Below are 23,824 nucleotides of genomic sequence, written 5' to 3' on the forward strand. Positions count from 1 at the left end.
TTTTGCTCTCAGACACCAAAGCAAAAGCTGTGCTGAGCAGCTTATTTGGCTTCCAGGTATCTGAGGGATACAGCAAAGCAGTACTTTTGTGAAACTTTACTGTCAGCATTCTTGTCTTCACAAGGAATTTTACAGACTTTATCAACTGCACAGTATCAGTAACTGCAGCCAGTGCTGCTTCTATCTGATCTCGGATGCACTAAGCCAATTCCCACTATCATGGGGAATATTATAAATTCCCCGTTTATAGGGAAGGAGTGAGTTCTATAAATAAAGCCAGGAGTGAGTTCTTCTGGGCTATGTCACACCCTCTGTCTCCTAAGCAATTGTACATCAAAAGTTGCTTTTGTTCTACCTTACTTTCATGTGCTTGCATTTACACTTTGAGATTTCCCCCCGGCTCTTTTATCCCGAAACAGCAGCTCCATCCCAATCCCAGCGGCACCGAACGCTGCCACCGACGCCAGAGGAGCCGCACCCCAGGTCTCTCCAATTACTGCCCTCCAAGTAACCAGAAAGCTCCCGGTTTTCCCAAATCCCCGTCCCGAGAACTGCAACAGCGAAGCGCCCGAGCTGTGACTCCACAAAAGCCGCGTTTACTCCGCAAGCCGGGACCGATCCCGGGGCCGGGCAGCGAGGATCCCATCCCACCCTCCTCGTGCCCGCCCCGCTCCTCACCTGTGCCCATCCTGCTGCCCCCACCTGTGCGCATCCCGCACTCCCCGTGCCCATCCTTCTCCCCTATCCCGCACTCCCTGTGCCCATCCTGCTTCCCTTACCTGTGCCCATCCCATACTCCCCGTGCCCATCCCGCTCCTCCCGTGCCCATCCCGCTCCTCACCTGTGCCCATCCCACACTCCCGGTGCCCATCCCGCTCCTCACCTGTGCCCATCCCACACTCCCGGTGCCCATCCCGCTCCTCACCTGTGCCCTGAGCGAGGGGAGGGATGCGGGGAGGCGGGGGAGGCGCTGCCCGGCCCAGCTGGGAAAGGGGGCGCCTTGAGCCCCTCCACGACGTTGACCCGGTTTGCAGAGCAGCGATGCTCGGGCACAGCCAGCATCCACTCCCCGTCACTGCAGCCGGAAAAACCCGCACAAGGAGAAGCCCTTTGCCTCCTGAGTTACCTGGACAGGGTCACCCAAGAGGAGTCACAGACAGTGACTTTTTGTGGGTGACTCTAGGGGTTCTGTAGCTAACATAAATTCACACACTGCGGGGCTGAGGGCAGCGAGCATTTGGGTGAGGGGCTCCTCCTCCATCGTGTCCACACAGGCGCTTCCCAACGCTTGTGCACTCCCTGTAAAATGCTCCGTACTCTGCCTGCGGGAAAGGGAAGGCAAACTCCATCAGAAGTGAGAGGTGCTGAAGAGTGGGCCTGTAGCAGAGGGGCTCTGAGCAAAGTGGCCTCCAAGGCTGCAGGGGGCTCAGCAACATCCTAAATTCTCAACAGCACATAGTGCAGATTGTAGTCCCAAAGTCCCAAACACAGTGGGCAGATGTATTGAGATCTTCACTAAGAACAGCAGTGCATTTCTGCTGTGAAAATTAATTTCAGTGTATTCCTTCTTTCTCAAAACCTCCTGTACATACAGGAATAGTAACTACATTTCTATTAGCAGAAAACTACATCTTTTCATATCATTTATGCTGTCATTTATTTTCTGCATATATCTAGATGTGTTTATAGTATAAAAACTCATGGTTTTTCGACTCCAGACTTCACTGTCTCATCTCAACTTGTCAACATTAAGATAACGGGATTTTGGTACACAGCAGGAGAAGCCAAAACGTTTCCTGGGAACATAATCTCTTGGAGGTGTTAGGGGTCTCTTGGGGAGGAGAGATTGACTATTTTCTATTTGAGCTATCCAAAACCAAAGACTCTGATCCTTTTAATATGTTTTTTTTTTTTAATGAACCTCTCAAAGAAATACTCAAAATCAGTAGCAACTAGTTTCATTCAAATATACTCAAGTGTCTGGAAAAATCCCCAGTATCTTTCTCTTCAGTGCCCAAAAGGCACTGAGTTTTTGAGGTTTTTTTTCAGCTAGATCCCTTAGACACTGGTGTAACACACCTGGTAAATCATATTGATTAAACCAATATAGAGGGTGACACCTAACCCAGGCAGGCACAGTCACACTTGCACCAATGTCTGCGATGATGATATCAGTCTTCCCTCTTCCTAGAAGGATTGAACCCCAAACAATCCTGTTTCTAGCTGGAAACAGTGACTAGCTCAGCCCTTCAGACACAGCATGGGCTGTGAAGGATGACATAGCTGGAAAAACCCTTTTGTTTTCCAGTTTGCTAATGGGACATATTTCGTCACCAGATGCTTCAATTTTCCCTGCGTAAAGAAAATGCAGTATTTATCAATATATGTCTTATCTCTACAAGAGGCATTTCACTTCCTTCCTGAAGAATAAATCTCCCCATTAGATGAGCTGACTCAGAGAGCAAACAGTTTGTAGGATCTTTACCCAGACCCCTAAGTGTGTGAGAGCCTGGTGTTAATGACAAATCTGTAAACATGGGCACAGTAAGACACTTATGATAGAATATGACTAATCTGTCAATTTTCCCTAGCTCAAATGAAGCAATAAAAATGGGGAACCCATGGGCAGCCTGACCTATAACTGATGAAACAATGGGAATGAGGTCAGGAATGGCCAAGGAAATTTAACCTAATATGAAATGTATTGGTTGCATAATGAGATAACTGGGGTGCCCGGGGTTTTGGGGAGCAGATTAAAGCTGATTCACTGGTTTGGTAAGAAGTGCTTGTTCACCACAGCCAATGCCCCGTGGTCTGAAAGGGCAGAAGCACAAAGCATGAACAGACTCAATTACAGCCTGTTTCCACTGCGTGCTCGCGGGAGCCTGCTCTGCTCCTCTCCACACAGGGTTTCCAGCTCCTAGGAATCTGTGGATGGCTGTATAGGAGAATTACTTAAAAGGTTTTATCCAAAAGCTGAATCTTCACAGTTCTAGAGTTGCAGGGTTTTGGAAAACCCTCACTCTGTCACTAGCACAGCTGCTGCTTTGTGTTTTTGCACACAGAGAAAAATTTCTACCTTTTTCCAAAAGCGGGTAGTGTATTCTACCATTTAAGAATGGTGGCTTGGACCCCTCACCACAGAAAAGAGCAGTATGGCACAGCAGTCAGGTATGGAGACAACACAAACAGGACAGCAAAATGCACAGGAACCACCCTGCTCATCCTGGAGGAGGTGGCACAACAAACACTGACCCAGAAAAGGTCTGAAATGTGATCTCATTTGTCTGCAGGAGCACCGAGGCAAAGAGAGGCCAAATGTTTTCAGTGGGATGTCAGAAATTTACACAGACCCTGAGGTGGGAAGGAACTGTGGAGGACTGGGGCATCAAAACCATAGGGAGAGAGACCTCCCCTTATGGCACAGGAGATAAGGCAATACAGGGATTGATTTTTCTCTAAAGCCTGCAGGAGATTTCTCACATAGAGCCTCTCATGCACTCAAAGCCCTCCAGACAGATAATCGGCACCTGAGGATGGAGCACAGGTCTGACCCTGCTCAAAAGGGGATCAAGCTGGTCACGTTTTGCAGGACAGGGCTTTGCCATGTGCAGCTGCCACAAAACCTCTCTCACTGGCACAGAGCAACCATGGCACTGTGAAGGCTGCCAGAGTGGCTTTACTTACATTTTCCCTCCTAATTACTCATTAAATGAACTCTCCTCACTCAGATCCAAGTGACAGGGTGGTGTCAGACTGAAGTCATTGCACTTCTCTCAGTCCTTTGCTGGAGTAGCTCCGGGAACATCAAGCAGCTCCAGAAGAGACCATGAGTCTATTCCTCCTTCCCATCTGCTAGCTCAGAGGTGACTCTGCTCTAGTTTTCAGAGAGTTTCTGTTTTGCTCTTCCAAGCAGAAACTTGACAGCAGAGTTTGCAATCAAACAGTGGTTCTGACACTTGGGGGTACACATTTGCAGATAAATGCTCTGGAGATTTTTAGGCTGAGAAGTATTAAAACCAAGCTGTCACACCTCCAGATCTCCCTCTCCCTAGAGAGACATACCGTAAAGGGACCCTTTTTGCTCCCTGAAACACAACAACATAAACCTTCTGCCCTGCCTCTCCTCTTCCTCTCACTCTGAGAAAGTTTGTTCTCTGTGGGTCAAAAATGTAGGGACTCAACTAACCTGGCACATCTTTCCAGACATGACACAGATCTTGTATTTACCAACACTTTGAGGAAGCTGGTCTGGGAGGGGAAAATAAAGGTGGAAAAAAAGAAAAATCAATGTATTACAGGGGTTCTGCTGTGGGGCAGAGACAGGGTCAGAGGATGGTATTGTTGAACTGGTCAGGGAAGAACATGGAAAAGTAGGTTGAGAATGTTCTGCAAGGATATTAATCTTCTGGCTGAATGCAGCATGCAGCACCTGAATGCAGCAAGAGTGATGGAGAGAATCAGTCAGCCCTAAAGTCTTCTCAATCCCATCAAGGGTATCAGTGGGAATTACCTGATCTCCCCATGTGATAGGAGAAAGTGCTCTAATCTCCAATAAAGCAATTTCACAACATCACTTCTGAGGTGTAAACCCCCTGGACTTTATTTGGCCCAGGCATCTGCCTTTCCAAGCAGGATCATTTGTCTGTGGCAAAGGGGCCACTTGAAACTTTTCCAGAAAAAGGTATGGAGTGGTAACTCCCTGAACAAAACAGGTTTAATACGATTTAGTACCAAGCCTGCTCTAATCATAATTACTTTCTCCAGAGCACAAAACTGAAAATTCTAATCACAGCCCTCTGCCTTTCTGTTAATTAACTGCTGCAGACAAGTTATGCCTTAAGAATGTCATGGCACTTAGACAAGCACTGTGGAAGTTACAGGGAAGAGTGAAGATGAGCATCATGCAGACCTATGCACAGTTTGTTTTCCAGTATAAGTTTCATGGATTTTCCTCATATTCTGATTTAATTTTTTCAATGTCCTTTTATACTGATGCCCAAAAAACTGCTGGTCTGAAAGTCTGGTTCGTTTTTTTCTACTGATTTTTAATATTTATAAAGCATTTATTGTCACAACACCCAAGCAACAGCATTTACTTCCAATCACTTTCTAACCTACATTCTCTCAACCTCTGAATTCTCTGACCTAAATGAGGTAACCTGTCATCGTGGCATTTACCTAAATGCAGGGAGTCAAAAAGCTCCAAATCCAAAGCTTTTCAAATTTTCAAAGAAATGTATGGATCTGAAATCTTGAGGTCTTTCTACAGAAAATTCTTCAATTTTCTCCCTTCTTCTACAAGCCACAGTTCTGCCAACAAACACTTTCCAGAGCAATTCACGCAGCCTTTCACCGGCATGAGGCTGTGACAGTGTCACACCCTGAGCTCAGAGCAGCCTCTGAGAAATGCCTGGATGGCTCAGTCCCTGAGAAGGGAACCACATCCCCGTGAGGTTGGCTTAGCAGTTAACAATTCATGCCACTGAATAGTTGTTGATTAATAAAGCATTTCATTCATAACCAGTTAATATGCAACAAAAGGAAAAGGGGGATTTCAATTGTGCAAGTATTTAAAACATTTTCAAATATCTTTTTCCAATGAAAAGTGCAAGAACCAATGAGGTAAATTACCCTCTCATCGTGTCTCAGCCAGCTGTAGTATCAACAGCCTTCAAGCACACTTATTTTGAAAAGCCAGAGCTGCTGTGTAAACCTGCTGATGCACAGCCAGCCAACAGACCATGCACTGTTTGTATATTTGCTTTGGACTGTTTAAAGAAGCAATATTAGCCTTTTCATCTGAGGCAGGAAATATTTTTCATTTCATAAAAGCTAAATGAAATCACAAGTGACATGAGTTACTTGCTGCTCTGAGCAAATAAGGTGTAGTTTTTCCTGACAGCACCTTTGTAAACTCTTTACAAAAGGTTAGTTTAGATGCTGCTGGGACAATGGACAAACCAGGCTCTGATTTGTTTTCTCTAGGGAAAATAATATCACAAAATTAATATCAATCAGTTGCATTTCAAACCAAAGTGTGGTCTGGCTGGGAACCAAAGCCCTGAAAGAGCTCTTTGCTTCAATTACTCTGGAGTTACTGGGTACAGAAGTGCCAGTTACAACTTCCTTTTATTTCCTTGTCTGTTCAGGGTTGCTCAGGCCACCTCAAGTTAAACGTGGTCCCCCACCAGCCAGCAGAGATTCCCTGTGTTAGTAGAGCAAACAGGATTCAGTCCCTCCAGAAGCATCAACCAGGCATGGGGAAAACCAAGTGGCAAAGCTCAATAAGCAGATCTACCTGCTGCCTGGAAATGCAGTGCAGCTTGGAGAGGACAAGGGAATATTCCATGGAGCCTTGCAGATACTGCTGTGCTCAGGCAGGGCTGAAGGGGAGGCTCCCAGCTGGTTTCTCACAGGCTGAGCCAGGTCACAGCTCTGCACTGCACCAGCCCTGGCCTCAGCTCCCAGAGCCTGGCAAGGGTGGGGAGGCTGAGAAGCTGCTCAGTGCTGATGGCTCTGGCACCAGGTACAAGGTGCAAAATGCCCAACCTGAAAATGAAAGACAAAGCGTCCAAAAAGAGAAGTGTGTGCCAGAGCTTAAGGCAACCTCGGCCACCACGACAGAAAACAGCCCCTCATGGCATTCAGGGATTACTTCTGACCAGGTCCTGATATTTCTCCATCCCTTAAGCACAAGTCATAGTAGAAGTGGACTCCATTCATTGAGGAACCGCCCTGGTACCATTATTTCTACTACATTATCATTACGAAACCTCAGGAATTATCCAGCGCTTTCACATCACAGACAAACACAAAGCAAAATAGTCAAATGCATAAATAAGGCTGCTGATAAGAGCAGTCACAGAGTGTTTATTAACCTCAGCCTGTTGGCCTAATTAGTGGAACAGCAGCATATTGTGTTTTCAGAGTGAGGTGGAGAAGTGAACAAAGGGGAAAGCTTTGTACTCACTAATGATATGAGTAAGCAGAGCTCAGAAAGCGATTCAGCAGACTTTGATCCACTCAGGAAAGAGAACAAGAGCTCTCCAGGTACTTCTGACACAGCCTCACCACGGGCTTGGGGCAGGAACCAGCCTGTGCTGTATTCACATTTGCTTAGGAAGTGTATCCAATGTTAGATTTGCTGGATGTAAGAGCAGGCAGACTGTATGCCATGAGTTTCACACACCCTAAACATAGCCAGGCCAAGGGAAATCAAGAGATGACTCTAAGGCCCAAACAATCCCAGAAGACTTTGGGTTTTCCTGTTCCAGCAGGATTTTGGTGTGTTTCACCCCTGTGCTGAAGATGATCAGCCATTCTGAAACAGAGGCCATGGTCAGGCTGCTCATTCCCAGCCAGTCTGTTAAAGTCCCTCAGGGCTTCACACCAAAGTGAGCTCAGAGGACCGACCATTCTCTGTTCACAGACACCCCCATCCACTGAAGTCCTGAAATCACACAGGAAACAGATGACAGAGGGCAGCCTCTGGTCTAGACACTGGCCATAGACCAGCGTGAACAACATAAATTAAATCACAGTCACTTTTTTGCTCCAGGGATGGAAACCAGCAATGTAAACCCATCAATTCACAGCAGCAACTTTAAACACACTGGCAATTGTAAAATGTCCAGCCTCAGAGCTGTGAAACACATCATCATTTCCAAGACTGGCAAAAGCTGTTCATCTTGCTGTGTTCTCATGACAGATATTTTTTCCCTTCTGAATTTCTTTTATCTTATTAGATTTTAGTTCCCATTATAGTTAGGACAATTTTGTATTGGGGCAAAATTAATTAATTTGGATCAAAGGTTCCTTGAAATGTAACACTAATGAGTCTCATCTGCCTGATTAGACAGCTTTGCTTTTAGGGACACTAGGTACAAAATTTTATTTCAGAGAAATAAACATTATAAGATTATTTAAGCTTGAAAGCATTAGCTAAATAGTAACCAGGATCATGGATAAAAGATTAGGGTGGCAAACTGTGAGCAGACTTACAGCTGACAAGAAGATACAAGTGTAGACCAAAACAGGCTAATGAGGATTTGTCAAAGAGGTGCAAGCAGAGCTCAGTGCAATTTGCAATATATTTAGTGAACTGACACTGTGCCTCCCATCTAGTCACAATTCTTTTCACCTATTCACATGCTAGTAGGGTCTAAATGGAAAAGAGTTACGGATTGGAAAAGACAGTACCAATTTTTAGAAAGAAAAGATGGGGAAAATGTTCATTTTGAATGAGTCAAATTAATCTTTAATACATGGACAAAGTATTTGCTTAATATAAAATCTGATTTTAGCCAAGAACAAGTGGTGTTAATCAATGTTGGCCTTGATTTTTGTGAGAAATACTCCAGAGAGCAAAGGGGGTTAAATAGATTGGGTATTTGTCATTTTTATTAGGCTTCTTCACCCCATCCACTTTCTCTTACCCCATTAGTACAAACAATTTAAAAAATACAGTCTAGAATTAACTTCCCGAAAGACAGGGGCAAATTCACCTAAAAAACCACATGGTAAATGGAGTTATCAGGGATTTTCTGGTAAATTTGGCATAGCACACCATAAATGACATCTGCACAGCCACATGCTGGGTCACTCGGGAATGACAAACACATGACATGAGTACATGCAGTAGAATATAAGGGAACTGCCTTCCCCAACGCCACATCTCCCTCCACAAACCTCTCCAGTACAGACACAAGACTAGGAATGAAGATGTGGTACTTGGAGAGGGCAGGTCCCAGCCGCTGACAGAAACAGTTCCGTGTGAGAGGAGGCAGGAAGCCCACAACTGGACAAGGATATGTTTTACACAATATCTGTGGCCAAAGAAACCACTGTAAATTTGTGAGTGTGCTCTCAAAGGCAGCCAGGCAGGTGCTGAGCAGTACAAGTGCACAGGCACCATCTCTGGCTGGTGGAAAACCATCCAGCCCTGCAGAGGAATCACCCCACAGCACCCAGGGCTTGCACAGCTTTAGGCAGTTACACACAAAAGGCCTTTGGATAAACCAAGAGCTGAATTCGAACCTCTTCTACCTCATTCCTCTGTTTTGATAAGGTTTCAATCAAACATTACCACATTTTGTCAAAATTACCTTGACCTGCCACGGGCAACACTGAAACCTTGATGTTTTTGTCCTTTCACAACCTGACACCGGAAATCAAATGTTAAAAAACTCATTTCAAGCACCCATGTGTCATCTTCTGATGTCATACATGCTGCACCTGTGCATAATATTCCTCCTGCCAGCCTTCTGCATTAAGTCAACAACAACAACAACAAAGACCTCTGTGCCTGTTATTCATAAGCTTTTTGTTATCTCACGGAAGACGCAAAAGGGCCCAGAGCATGTGCGGGAAGGAAAGACCTTTGTTTAATTTAATTCTATTTACTTCTTTCAAGTCTAAGTAAACTCAGGGATCAGCAGATCAGAACTGATTAATTAAATCATGACAGCATTTCCTTTACCCTGTGTGGGCAATCATATCATGCAGTGTCACATTCATCAGGTTCTTCCAACAAAGCACCCTCAACCTCCACACTGCAGACAAGAAATGTCTGCCTCCCAGGTGACACTGCAGCATTAAGAGCTCTTCTAATGCAAAAGCTGACAGCTGTGGAGTAGCACTGTGGTTATTTTCAATACTTCCATTGTGGGGGCTGACTCCTGATCTGTTGGTTAAAGTTACTGATAAAGCTGCAATAAGAGATCTGGTTCTGATCTTTATGTTCATCACTGAGTGCTGGACAAGAGGGAAGCAAGCAGGGTGGGCTCAAAAGCACATGTGCACAGACACACTGCTGGATGCTGTCCTCACCCACCTGCTCTGCTGTCCAGAAAGGCTGGAGAAGCAGAAAAGCTGCAAGAAGTTTGCCTCTCAGGGTTACCTCTGACTGCTCTTGCTTGTGTCCATAGGCACATGGACTGTGCAGGAATTGGCCTGGACCAACCCCTCTCCAGAGCAGCTCAAGGCCAGTATATTTTGCATCTATCTCCCAAATTATTTTAAGAGTCGTGAGAACCTCTCCAATCAAGGAAGAAGGAAAAGGACAAATCTTCCCTTTATTTGGGCTTGGGACTCTCCCACAAGAACAGCTCACACTACATAGTGCCCAAAATATTTATGTCTCTCAAAGACTTTCCTTGGAGCTGCACCATTTTTCAGCTCATAGGAAATTTCTTGTGTTTCTTTTTGTCGACTCATAAATGTCTTCTATCTACTAACCTCACAAAACCAGACTCCTCCCTTGCTTTTCCATGTTTTCTCCATTCATTTTTCTCTTCCCTATTATTCCAGGCTTTTCTGTCCACTGCTGCTCTTCCTTCCATTCAGCCTTTGTTATGGCTTCATCCCAAATGACAGAATGGAGTCATTTTGCAGGTTTTTTCATTCCCACCTAATCTGAAGTGTTTCTCCCTCTTTTCTACTTTCTTAACTTATTAAATCAAAACCTTTACTAATCAGGCTGGCATAAACTCAAAATATCTTCCCATGGTTTCTGTGTCCAGCCTTCCCACCTGAATAATGAGGAAACTCTCTGATGTTGAATAAAAGAGTTTGTGCACTACAAAGAAGTTTTAATGGGAAATGAAACCTTCTGACATCACTGGCTAATTATAATGCAGCACTGTGGCTGTATTGCAAGGCAGGATAAAGGTGTGCATGTATTTCCTGCATGTTTCAATATCCTCCTATTGACAGAAGATAGGGAGACTGGTCTGCTTCTGGAGGCCAGGAAATTATTTTTCTGATTTCATTGTAATAATTGACAAAAGCATTTCCTTTCTATGTAAGGTTAACAGATGGCTTGTTAAAGTTACATCTTCTTTAAACAGAGCTGTCACCAAAAATTATATACATGACAATAAAAGTAATATTGATACAAACTCACTGAAAAATTAAAATGAAGTTTGCATAAGCTGAAGCACAGAATAAATAACTGCCACTATTGCAACACAGAATACCAAGGTGCATTTGCTTTTCTAAGATTTCCTTGGAAACTGGATGAAGGGACATAAATTGGGGAAGTGTCAACATGGGACTTAAGTTACCATGGGCACAAAGATGCAGGCAGTGACTGTGCCTGTGCCAGGAGCAGGCTGCAGGCTGCTGCAGACCAGTGGGCAACACAAGCACCAACCCTGCAGGACTCTGCTTTCACAAATTGACTCTGTCATGCTCAAGATCTATGCCAGACAAGGGCTTGCAACACCTGACTGCCTCCATCATGATTTGGCTCCCTGATGCCTCACCCAGTCAGCAAAAAACAAGGGGGGAAAGTTGGTGAACTAAAAAAACAAATTTTAAAAAAATCTAGCAATACTCATCAGCCCACCTGCTGTGGTTTTTAAGGCCTCATGTTCACCTTAGGCTTGTCTCATTTCCATAAGATCAGGAGAAATTGCAAAGGAAATTCAGGTTTGAAAACAGAAAATGTAATCGGTGTTAGACTTTCAATAGGTGACTGCACATCAGCTATTCCACCTGGACAGATCTAGAATGCTAACATAATTACTGATATGTCAAACCTTTCTCCTTCACTTATTATTTATCCTCTTTGTCAGGATTCTTCCAGGTTTTTCCCTATTTGCCTTCTTTCTCCAGTATCTCTTAATCTTCTTTCTTCCTCTACTTCTCTTCACAGCCTCCTACCACTGTTACCTTTTCTTTGTGAGCTCTTTCACAGTAGCCTTTGTATGAAATTCAGCTCTCAGACTTTACTGAGCCATCACTAAGACCTGCAGCTCACATGCAATGACCTGGGAGAAAGAGAAATGGAGCCCCACTGGGTTCTCCCTGCGTTCATTCATTTTCTCCACAGTAACAACTCAGAAGCAAACCCATTCTCTTACCCACCTTAGATGTCAGCTCCTTGCATTATAAAGCCTGCTTTCTTTTTGCAGAAGTGAATCAGGAAAGGAAAAAAAGGAGATGTAGGAGCAGCATTTCCCATTGCAAACCTCAGTGGATAGCTGTTGGCAATAACCTGGTTTGTTTAGCCATGCTGGTGATGTCAGGTTTGCTCAGCTCACGCCCCGTTAGTTCTGACTGAGGGGCTTCACTCACTGCAGGGCTGAGGCACGTGGCTGCCTGGGCTTGCCTTCACATGAAAGGGTTCTGGGAAGTTGTATAACAGCACAGCAGACTGCTCCTTGCCCCAGGTGTAGCAGGTTCTTCCTTTCTCACTGACTTTGGCAGAGCACATGAATTTCATCATCATCACCAACAAAGCGAGCACTGGAAAAGGACATTTAATTTTGAGGGGGGAGTAAAAGATACATTAGGGAGCTGCTAAAATATTCTGCTCTAGGAAAAGAAATTGCAAATTTTTTGGTGAAAAATAAAAGAAAGACTGCTGGTTTTGTAACTCCCAGTAGCAGCCAAAATAAGAGTAGTGAGAAAGAACACAGATTTTCTAGGCAAACAATAACACCTCCATACCTTTTAATGCCAATATAATAAACTATGAAGATACTTCACTTAGAAATAAAGATTTTATCTTATTATCTCTTTTGGATGCAGGTTAGTTTCAGTGACAGGTGTTTATAACAGGGCAGTTTCATCTTACAAAGAACTCACCACAGCACTGAGAAAAAGTATGAACTAAAATAGCAGTGACAGAAAATTAAGCAAGCAGAGTGACATGGATATGGAGAAGCACAGAAAAGAGCTTTTTAGGTTTCATGGAGAAAGAACAAATTTGCCTTATGAATATTGAGCAAGCATTAGGATATCAGTAACCACCTCCTTGCACTGCCAAAGGAGCAGATAAAGCATTCCAATGCCACTGTTTTTTTCCCACATCCCAAATTTCTTTGGTTTTGTGGTGCTTCGTCCCACCAGGAAAAAGTTACAATGTGGGATAAAGATGCCACGTGTGCATAAAAGTTGAGTCAACAGAATGTTAGAATCTATCTTTGAATGAAATTATTATATGGATCTATTAAGACTAATTTAAAATAAGGCCTTCAGGTCTGCTTTCTGCCTCAATTTTCTATGACTGCTCTTATGCCACAAGTCACATCCAGCTCTGTCCAAACAGGATTGAGTTCCTGTTGCTTTAGTTCAATGCTTCAGATACCCACTTTTGTTCAGAGCTCTGCACAGAGCAGTGACAAGTACTTCTCATTTCTCCCCAAAGGAGGATGTTCTGGGGTTAATCAGATCTTTGGTCTGGAAGAAAGCTGCTCACCTGCTTGTAGACAGACAGATAACCATCTGAATCAACTGGCCTAGAGAGGTCCAGCTTGCCAGTGGGTGTCAAAACAGGTCTAGGAGAGGGAATTAAAAAAAATACCAAATTCAGAACCCAAACTCCTCCCAAGCCCTCCCTGCCCCTCCCTAGGAAAAGCCCAACCCCACCGAAACCCCAAACACTTGCTGCTCTTGAAGCACAGGCCAAGGGAGGTCCCTGCTGGCAGGATGATGAAACACACGTGCACCAGTTCCAAACACATCCTCCACCTAACCCCACAAGTAATTTCTTCCCTCTCTGAGGCCCACAAACACAGCACAGTTCCCTTGCATCCACCCTCCTGGCACCAGCCTCACTCCCCAAGGCAGCGACGCACCCACGGCACAGGGGTGGGCGAAGGGGGAATCCCAGTCTCCAATCCACCCTGGGCATCAAGGATAAAATAAAAATAAAAAAATAAAAATTCCCAGCATACCCGAGTTACCATTCTGCTGAAGCAAGGCTGGCTGACCATGCCTGCAGCTCCTTCTGTTGCAGGTGAGCAGGAGGATGGGACCCACCTGGGTTCCCACATGACATCAGTAATTTTTTCTGTCATCAGATATCAGTATCACTTAACAGTTCATCAGCCAACACTGGATATTGGTGTATTGAAAAGCAGAAGGAACAAAATAAAACAACAGATCTTGTCTCAGCTTTTTTCCTACATTAAATCACATGGCTACTGCAGAATTTCAACTACCACAAATTTCAAGAGATGCACACCAAAAATAATTCTTCACTATGGTGGAAGACACTTATGATACAGCTGGGGACAAACTAAGCTCAAAAAATGTTTATGGGATGAGACACACATTAATTCCAGACCATAAAAATGACTATGCAAAAAAAGCAAGAGTTAGAATAAATATTCAATGAAAGAAAACTTTTTACAGCACACAGACATTACGATGAGGTTGGATTTCCCTCTTACAACTGACACACTTAAGAGTAACAGACACTTCCAGTGGCTCAGAAAACAAATTTAATTGACACTAGAATGAAGGAAAGCATACAGGTTTGGTTCTTTTTTAAAAAAGAAGCTTTATTACAAATCTGTAGGTTTAAGAAAATATCCCAAAAAACTGTCAAAGTAGTATGAAAAATGGTGTCATCTGATTCACAGTCACCAGTTTTCTCCAACAAACATAGCATACAAAAATTGATATAAACCATGGCAATTCTTTTTGGCAACACAAGTCAGGTATTTGCAATTCCAAACTCCCTGTTGACAACAAAGATGCTGCTGGCGGGGGGATGATTCTGGCAGGGGGATGATTGAATTGCACTGGTTTTGAAAACTGGAGGTTGGGATGGAAAGGTTATATATATATATACACATACTGTATTTCACTACATGTCCAGGTAACTCTGGTAACACAACATGGCCCAGCACAACACTAAAGTCTGCAAAACCTGGAGAGCCAGGGAATGTGTGTATGTGACATTCACTTATTCTGGTTCCCATCTGCTTTTACATCTCAAACCTAATAACAAAGGCCAATTGCTTTCCACTCTCATTTACAGAAACAGTGAGGTTGATGTGCTGCTGTGCTGTCTCTTCAGACTCAGGACATGTCAGGTCCATTGCCTGCAGACACAGGATCTAAAAATGTAATGCAGTTAAAACACCATATAATTAAAGTGGGAGTTTTAGGAGATTGTACACTGAATTTCCTGCAAGTGACCTAACACCCTAACCTCCCTCATGGAAAACATGGCATTTCTCATGCCATTCTGAGATAATTCATATAACAAATCAAGAAGGAAAGAACTGATACGTTACACTCCTACACCGAAGCACTGCTGAAAAAACCCCACAGGTCTGCAAGTATACCAGGGATTGAATCCAAAGCTGCCCTGCAACTCTGAACTGTGGGTAGTTACCTGCAATGGGTGGAAGCTGTAGCACAGACCATTGGTAACAATATTCTCAAATCCTTTAACTGCACAGGACTGAGACACCACAGCTCAGAGCTGCAGTAGAAGCGTGAAGATTTGAAAGGAGCAGAATGAAACTTTTCTGTTACAGTACCTGCACAAGGTATTGATATGATCTAAAAAAATTCCCAAATAATTTAACTGTTTTTATCAGATGCTTGAGAGGGATTTCTATTGAGCAAACCTCCTTTTGCCAACAGCAACTTGAAAGTAACCAGCACCATGTTAAAGAACTACTCAGTGCATTTCATTCATTTTGCTGTTTCAACCTCAGTTGAAAAGCACAGAATTGAGAGTTATTCAAAGAAAACTACTCTGCAGGAGAGCAATTAGAAATCAACAGTCTCTCATTACCAGAGCAAACAGGATGGAAGATGCAGAAGTGATTCACAGTCATTTCTTTCCCCTTGCAGACCAGGTTAACCCTAGGTTAATCAGGGCTATCCAGAACATTTCTTAAAAGCCACCTGCTGGTAAAGAGGTTGACTCATTCTCCTGCATTTACTGAAAACTTGATTTCTGAAATGCTGTAATGAAACAGTCAAAAATCTTCATTACAAAGAAGTAAAATATTTCATGTTCATTCTTAGGTGTGAACCTTCAGGCTTGGGAAACGTTTTTCTAGATTGTCAGCAAGGGTCTGATCAGCCTCACGCAGGACTTCAAGGAAACTCTCCACCTGGAAATCAAACACACACACAAGGAGAAAAAATAAAAACCAAAACCAACTTGCATGGAACACAGAATTCTTATAGTGGCACAGGGGCTCTTTCTACTTCTGTACCTTCCCAATAAGAGCAGCCAGCAGCAGCCACTACAATGAATGATGGAAAATACCTCACAGTAGCTACCCCCCTCCTAAACCTCACAATTCCAGTTGGTTTAAATTTTGAAATTGTACCACTTTCCTCAAAACCTTATTTTCTTGTTTAAAAGAAACACAGAAACTTCTATCACCCAGAGAAAAGCTCCCTATGAAAAATACTTAGAATAATTCCTTTATAAAAATATACAGGACAACTTTTCAGCCAGGATAAATTTTCAGACGTCCATTCACATCAGCACAGTTTGGCCCTGGCATCAGCTGAAGATCTCATCAATGCTCTGGCTGAAGTGAGGCAGAACAGACAGAGGGGCACTGGATGGTGTTTTACCTGTGCCGGAGCAATTCTGTCCTGTTTGTGTATCAGATTTGGAAAGGGCCTGCCACCCAAGGAGCACTTTTTCAGCTGTGTCACAGACCTTGCCACATACTCACCGAAGCAGAATACAGAGGTAAGAGGTTCTGGAAAGCACAGGAACATGTCTGTTCATTCAGGTGTCCCTGGTGCAGTCCTTCCAAGGTATTCTCCTGGAAAATCAGAAATACAACCAGCATGTCGTGAACAGTTGTTGAAAGAACAAACTCAAAACTGTGCACAGCATCTACAGAATGTGCTTTGTTCTTATAAATGGGTAAATCAACCAGAATTTACAGTTCTCAGAGAAAGCCAGACACAGCTGATGCCAACAAGTGTGAAGCTCACACATCACATGTCTCTTAACTTGAATGCTTCTACATTTAAAGGGGCCAGCTGAGAAGGTGAGATTATATATTGACAGTATTTCCTTTTCTTAAATAAACTGACTTTCATTCAAAAGAAAGGGCAACATATATCTACAGAATTTATCATACAGAATCTTGGCACACACCTCAGAAAACCTGTGTCCCTCCCATCTCCCACACATGTTGCTACTTCTGGTTGATTCTCTAATGAATTCCCAGTAAGCAACTGCACTTGCACAGAAAAATGTCCACATTAATATTAAATACTTTTTTCTTACCTACCCTATAGAAATCCCTACTATAATTTTGTTTATTCTTACCTTGGTTAGTTCTTGAAGCATATTGGAAAGCAATTCACAGCAAATGTCCTTCAAAATTTTTAAATGGAAATCTTCCTCATTTACATCAGTCTTTCCAGTCTCCTCCTGCTCGGATTCCTTGGAGTTCTCAACAGCTCTCTTCCCACAGCCCTCCATGTATTGTAAAATACGAATCAAGCTCCCAATCAGTGGCATATCTTAACACAAAGTAACAAGAACAGTGAACTTTAACACTGAAAATTCTTGTCCATCCTTTCGAGGCATTAGAATTTTGAAACACACCCTCAGATGTTTACACAAAAGCTATAGGGATGTATATTCTGACAGTGCTGTGTTTTGTTACTCAAAGACAGTTTTAAAGAAGCCAGTGGAAACGTAGTAGAAAACCCAAATTATTTTTCCTGCAAGCTGACCTGTATCTATAAAAACTATATGCCAGTGTAAGGAACATGAGAAGGAAACTGTCTTTAGTAGTACCCAGGGAGGGCAGTATGTAAATTTGCATCCAGATAATCCTCTGTGACAAACCAAACTGCACAGCATCTTTCTGCTGCAGGTGACCCTGACTCACATTCTCAAGACAGGCACTTAATTCTAAAGACTTGTCCACAGATTGAAAAGTAAGAAATGATAGAGGGATTTAAGTAAGTGCAGAATCTCCCCCTATTAAAAAAATACTACATAAAAATATATGTTGTACATATTATGTGTAAAATATCAATGTAATAATGTATTACTATATTTTAGCAAAAATAAATTCTGAAATTTTCTCTAGTTTGGAGTGAGACTGAGCAGAATCTGTAGATTCTGGTAACTCCTCAGAATTTACAGCCCACCTGGTAACTGAACTTTGGGTTGGCTATGATTCTGAGTAACCAGGGAAGAGTTTTACTATATGCAGTGTCACTGAAGTGAACTACCTTCCACACCCACATAAAGCCAACTGTGAATATTAACTTAAAAGAACAGAAAAAAGCATGACTTGCTTTTCCTCATCCTGGTGTACTCCTGCTCTGTCTGTGAAGCAAACATAGCAGACAGCACGGACAAAATAGAGGCCAGCACAGTCTTCTGCTCCTGCACAATGATGGGTGGATCATCTGGCTGGCAAAGCTCCTGGCAAACGAGCTCATAAAGCAAACTCCAAGTCTCTTTTCCTCCATCAGGAGCCTGCACTTGAGAAAGAAAGAAAGAGAACCCACCAACCCAACAAATTTATTCCAGGTACTGAATTCCTGTTCTCCCCAATAAATATGTGGTAATCCAGAAGTTATGGCCCCCTCACACCCAGCAATTCCAGGTTCTTACCAATAGCCTGGATTCCCTCATCCACCGTGGTCAGGAGCTGCAGGATATGCATATAAACATCCAATCCTTCTGGGTTATCTGATCTACACAGAACAAACACCAAAAAGACAAATTAAAGTGCAGAGAAGCCCATCAGCAGCCACTGCCATTCCCTTTGCAAACAAACAAGTTGACTCATATCAAACTGTAAGTCCAGGAAAACATACCCCAGTGATTTGTCAAACTGTGCCACTAAAAGCAAGATGTTTGGGCACAGGCCTTACAAGGTTATAAGGAATCTCCCCAGCCATGAAACCAAAAAGAAATCTCCCATACCTGACTTGCTTGGCTGCTTCAAGTATACAAGGCACAATCTTAAAGTCTGGAAGTTCTTCAGGAGAATCATCTACAGATGGTCCCACAGAGCGACAAGTGCCACTCTTGATCCAGTTTAACATCAGCTCTTCATCCAGATCAAAGAGCTTGTCCACCACTTCACCCACTTTCACCAGCAATTCAACTGCACAAGAGAGACTGTTACTGTTATTTCAACAAGACTAAAAATGAAGAGCAGAACTTAGCTCACAAAATGCTAGTATATACAAACAAGTATTCGGAGTAAATTCAGGACTGAAATAAATTCACTTCCTCTGTGACCTACTACTGGTTGCTGTGTTTAATTCCTTATGTGGCATAGACCACATAAAGAGTTTGCTACATAGGGATTGTTAGAAAGCCCAATGACACCTTCTACCTTGTCATGCAACAGGTGAAGCAGTAACTTTATTCTGCAAAGAGATGCTATGCTCCTGAAAAGTCCTAACTTCTGCTTCTGAAGTAAATCTTTTCAAGATTTGTTCCTAGATATGCAGTTTTATGCTAATCATCCACCTGCCAATCTGCATTTTACTTACACAGGTCTATTATTTCAATTGGATGGAGCAGGATTTCTGAGAATTGGCATTAAAAAATGTATCAAAAAAATTGAAAAAGCTGTATTATTAGGATTCTTGACAAATAACAACTGCTGTTGCAGCTAAGTTGGATGTTAAACATAAATGCTATTCAAAATATTTCTATATTTATGTGGTTGGTGTAGTTTTTGCTAAATTAGTGCTAAGAGAGATTTCTGTAGCACTCTCTGCTTAACCAAAGCCTGCACAATATTCAGCTGCCAGGGTAACTGAACTGTTCCTCCAGTTCACATTCCACAGATACAGTAGCTTTAAAAACAGAAAATCCATATCTGACTTGAAAAAAATACATTAAATGAGATCTTGTTTCAAGGTTCAAAAATGACATATGTATATCCCTGAATGAGGACTGTTTCTTTTCTTTTATTGTGGAAAATAACAATTTCTTCAATTTAACAATTTAAACATATTTTTATTCCCCCCCCCCCCAGCTTTCTTCTTCCTCTATGAGTGCTTTTCTGGTTAGTTTTATATATATTTATAAACCTGCAAAGGCAGGGCACGTTTGCTTTGGTGTCCTTTAAGCTCACGAGGTTTCCTTTATTTTAAAGAAATTAACCCAACTGAAAATATTTGTATTTGAAATTGTATTTGAAATCTTCTGCTAACACCCACTAAATCCCAGCTTGTTTTGGCACCTTACCATTTGTAGAGCTGGACATGATGAAGCAAACACAGTCGTACACAGAGGGGTTTTCTCGGATCCTCTCCACCCAGACATTGGCCACCTCAGGCTGGGAGAGGCAAGTTAACAACAACCTAGGCAAGAATTCCCCAGTTAACACATTAGAAGCCAGTTCACTCCTTTTAGCTGTACCAGTGTAAATCCAAAATAATGACAGTGGAAACAGAAACAGGAATCTAACTCACAGCAAAGTGATTCCACAACAATGCAGAAACAAAAAAAGGATGAGAGGATAATAAAATAGTGAGCCCACTTGTCATTTTTCTCCCCAGGCCTCAGAGCATAGCAGAGCTACACTAATGATGCATTAATTCCTGAGATGTCCTACCTGCTTGTTTCCAGAAGGGTTGGGGAGTCTGAATCACACAAACGTTGCAGTAACACTTGGCTTTAAGGAGAAAATGCAGGGGGACAAAGTTAATAAAATCCATCTTTATTTCTAAAAAAGGTATAAAAATATTAATTTCATAACTGCAGCCATGTTCTGAGATTAATGCCAGCTTTTCCTAACTGTGCATGCGCTTCCAGTGTCTCAAGATCACCAAACTTGAAAACTAAATTGACTAGTGATTCAAAATCCCCCAAAATAGTGGTCTGTGTCCTTTCTTCCTTTCCTGAGCACTTCCCACACAAACATGGCCAGCCAAAAGTTATGAATGAAGATGAGGCTGGGCAGGCAAGCTTAGATCCTTCTCCAACATGAATTTCCTGATTGTGAGTCCAGACAAGCAGTACCTGTTCATGTACAAAGCACACAGACACTCACCCAAGATTCTCATCTTTGCTAATGGACATGCAGATGTCCTGGAAACAGGCCATATTCCCTAATATTCCCACACAGATTTCCTGGAAAGTCAAAACACAGTATAATGAGACAACTGCCAGTCCACAATTTCACTTCCAGAGCCATAAGACAAAAGTAAGAGAGGTTCAAAGATGTTTTCTGGTTTCACTTCCAAGCTTGTATGACCTGCTGATTTCATGACAAACATACAAATTTTTCCACAGATTCCATACAGATTTTGCTGTTCTATCAGACTAGCCTAAAATACACTCAGGTACTATGCAGATATTTAGGTGCTCCATAAAAGCAAATGTATCTTGAAATCAGCTCTGCTTGCATATTCTTTGTATGCTGTTTTGAAGCTGATTTGACAATCCTGTTATTAAAACAAAAAGGAGTCCTAAAACAAAAATATCACTAAAACGTGACCCTCATGATATTCACTTGCTCACAAAAGAAAGGGATCTTAATACAAGCTTCCAGCAAAGCCCATTTTCTGATTAAAGAGATCTAAAATAAAATAGAAAACAAGCCCCAAAGCAGTGCATCCCATTAGGATATTCATGCCAAGATAATCATTAAGAGGATGTACACTTGTGTGAAGTGGACCATGAGAGCTCTGAAACACCTGCAGGTGACTGGTGCTAAAACAAAGTGAGTCATTAGTTTGCAGCAATTTAAAGTCAGAAATCAACTCTCTCCACTAAGGTTGTCTTCTTACTTATGAACATGCCATAACCTCTGCTAAATTACAGGAGGCACTCCAGCAAACACTGTTTCATGATAGCAGCTGTGACAGCCAGTTTGCACTCACTTGCAAATTGGGGTTGTACTTTCCAAAGACAAAGTACTAAACTTTCAAAGCTCTATTTGTCTCTACTGATCTTCTGGAGTAAAGCATCTGGTAACTTCTGAGAAAGAGGATTTACATCAACACTGAATACCTTTGAAAATCCATTTTAAGATTTGCAGTGCACTGTGTAGCAAGATGGAAGTCAGTGACATCAAAACAAGTGGAAAATTTAAAAAAATTGAAGTATTGGTGTCTTAACAATTCCAAAGATTACCTTCTGTAATATTTTTTTTTGTTTATTTCTCATTATCTTGTTCTGATTTGATCAGTAATAAATTATTTTCCCCAAGTGGAGTCTGTTTTGCCCATGACAAATCACAGCAACTGGTGAGTGACCTCTCCCTGCCCTTATCTTGAGCCATGAGCCTTTTGTTCTATTTTCTCTCCCCTGTCCAGCTGAGGAGGGGAATGACAGAGCAGCTTTGGTGGGCACCTGACCTCCAGCCACACTTCTACAGGTCTGGCTAAACAAATTCATGGCCATCTCTGTTCAGTAATCATGAAACAAGTCAAAAGGGAAAAAAAGGCCAGGCTGCTGGTTTTATAAAAGGTTTTATAACTGTTTGATAAACTCAGTCCTTCATCAGTGTATCTAGATGAGAATGTGTGAGCAGACATGTACCAGCTTCAGCACCACCAAAATTCTTACTGATTAGACCTTGTTAAAAACAGAGTGAAAAAGCATTTTACAATTTGATTTTATGTTTTCTCCTGGTTCTCCTTCTACATTACACGTGCAATGGGAGAAGGGAAAAAATGTAAATGCATCTACAGAGCTATCTACTATTGCTATTAACATAGGACAGCTTTTTGGCAGCCCATACTTACAGTTAGCCGAGGGCATTTGGACTTGGCAAAAACTCCCATGAATATATCGGGGGCATTGAACTCCTGAAGGAATAAAGCAACATCCTGTGGAGAAAGTGAATGGAGAAGTAAATGGACCTCTGCAATTTCCAAATGCAAAATCAAACGTGTTCCCACAGCACAAGAACTGGATCAAAGAGATGACAAAGTCACTACAAGGAATTTGTTATTTGCCAACAGTTAATACCAATAATCCTTGTTTTCCAATGAGAGGAGGCCAGCAAGCCTCTCAGGTGGTTCAGTATGCTAGTGATTTGCTGTAGAATAAGCCAAGAAGTCACATGTGCAAGAAAATGCAAATTGCTCCCTATCTCAACAGAAACAGACACTCAACCAAAATTCAGTAAATATCATGTTTTAAGGCATGACATCACCACGACATATAAAAAAGGGAGAAAGTAAAGAGACTGCCATTAGCACTTGATCAGAACACACAAGAAGAAATCTCTTCTTCATTTTACCACATTAAAACACAAGATTAGTTTTCTGTTTGGGAGTAAAAGACCCATGTTCCATGTTTACTTAAAAAATCTGAGCAACAAGGTAGGCAATAAAATAATAATACTTAAACTAATAGTTAATGCTTAATTATTAAATAATAATACTTTAACTAATAATAATACTCTCTCTATATATATAACTCAAGAATCTGTTTCAGCATTTGAGAGTGCTGAGAAATATACTGTTACACTGCCACTGCAAGTCTGCAGCTAAACTCTGAAAGGCTGTTTATCTATCAGAGAAAGCCATGCTTACCATCAGGATGTATTGCAATTGCTAGAGGAAAATATGCCTGTTTAGAGATGGCATCAGTACTATTCCTATAATCCAAGCGCTGAAGGCACAGGCTGTGCACCCGAGTTAATTCCAGCTGCTGTCCTGCCCCTGCTCCTCTTCCCAGGGCAGGCTCCGTGGTGAGGCTGCTCGGTGCCGCCCCAGCCCAGCTGTCCTGCCTCACACCCGGGCGTGGGCAGCACCTCCAGAACGAGCGAGCTGGCTGCAGATTCCCTGCTTTCTCCCGCTGCCAGCACCATTCTGACGGGACACTCGGGGCAGACGCGCCCCGAGGTGCCGCACAAGGCTCCTACCTCGTCCATCGACATGTCCCACACCTTGCAGATGTCATTCTCCATCTCCTCGTCCAGCTCCGTCCGGGCTCCCTCGGGGCTGGCGGCGGGGTCCGGCTCCGCGGGGGCGATGACCTGGGGCAAGCGGGGCGGGGGGGAACGACCCGGCTGAACCCACGGTGCCACCCGGGAGCCGCGGGTCCCCTCCCGGGGTTTTCCCACTGCCCGCCCGGCCCCCGGATTTTTGCTCT

The 23,824-nt window shown here is 42.8% G+C and overlaps 1 protein-coding gene across 1 annotated transcript; it reads right to left on the bottom strand.

Moving 5' to 3' along the window:
• Positions 1-14,211: 14,211 nt before the first annotated feature.
• Positions 14,212-23,717, bottom strand: SAAL1 (serum amyloid A like 1). The gene is made up of 11 exons (XM_005427186.3): positions 23,595-23,717; positions 22,468-22,551; positions 20,769-20,848; positions 20,331-20,390; positions 19,961-20,076; positions 18,680-18,863; positions 18,365-18,447; positions 18,043-18,231; positions 17,057-17,253; positions 16,449-16,541; positions 14,212-15,869 (listed from the first exon to the last, which is right to left on the bottom strand). Exons 1-11 carry the CDS (start codon positions 23,637-23,639, stop codon positions 15,777-15,779), a joined length of 1,224 nt encoding a protein of 407 aa, XP_005427243.1. The 5' UTR covers positions 23,640-23,717; the 3' UTR covers positions 14,212-15,776.
• Between the last annotated feature and the right edge of the window lie 107 nt (positions 23,718-23,824).

The sequence above is a fragment of the Geospiza fortis genome, unplaced genomic scaffold (genome assembly GCF_000277835.1).
Source record: "Geospiza fortis unplaced genomic scaffold, GeoFor_1.0 scaffold524, whole genome shotgun sequence".
Taxonomy (NCBI): Eukaryota; Metazoa; Chordata; class Aves; order Passeriformes; family Thraupidae; genus Geospiza; species Geospiza fortis.

Coding starts and splice junctions, on each gene's coding strand:
- SAAL1 (XM_005427186.3), bottom strand. CDS start 23,639: ATGGAGAATGACATCTGCAAGGTGTGGGACATGTCGATGGACGAG. Junction 18,232..18,364: donor TGAGGGAATCCAGGCTATTG/GTAAGAACCTGG, acceptor TTCTTTCTCAAG/TGCAGGCTCCTGATGGAGGA. Junction 17,254..18,042: donor GTACACCAGGATGAGGAAAA/GCAAGTCATGCT, acceptor CTTTGTGTTAAG/ATATGCCACTGATTGGGAGC.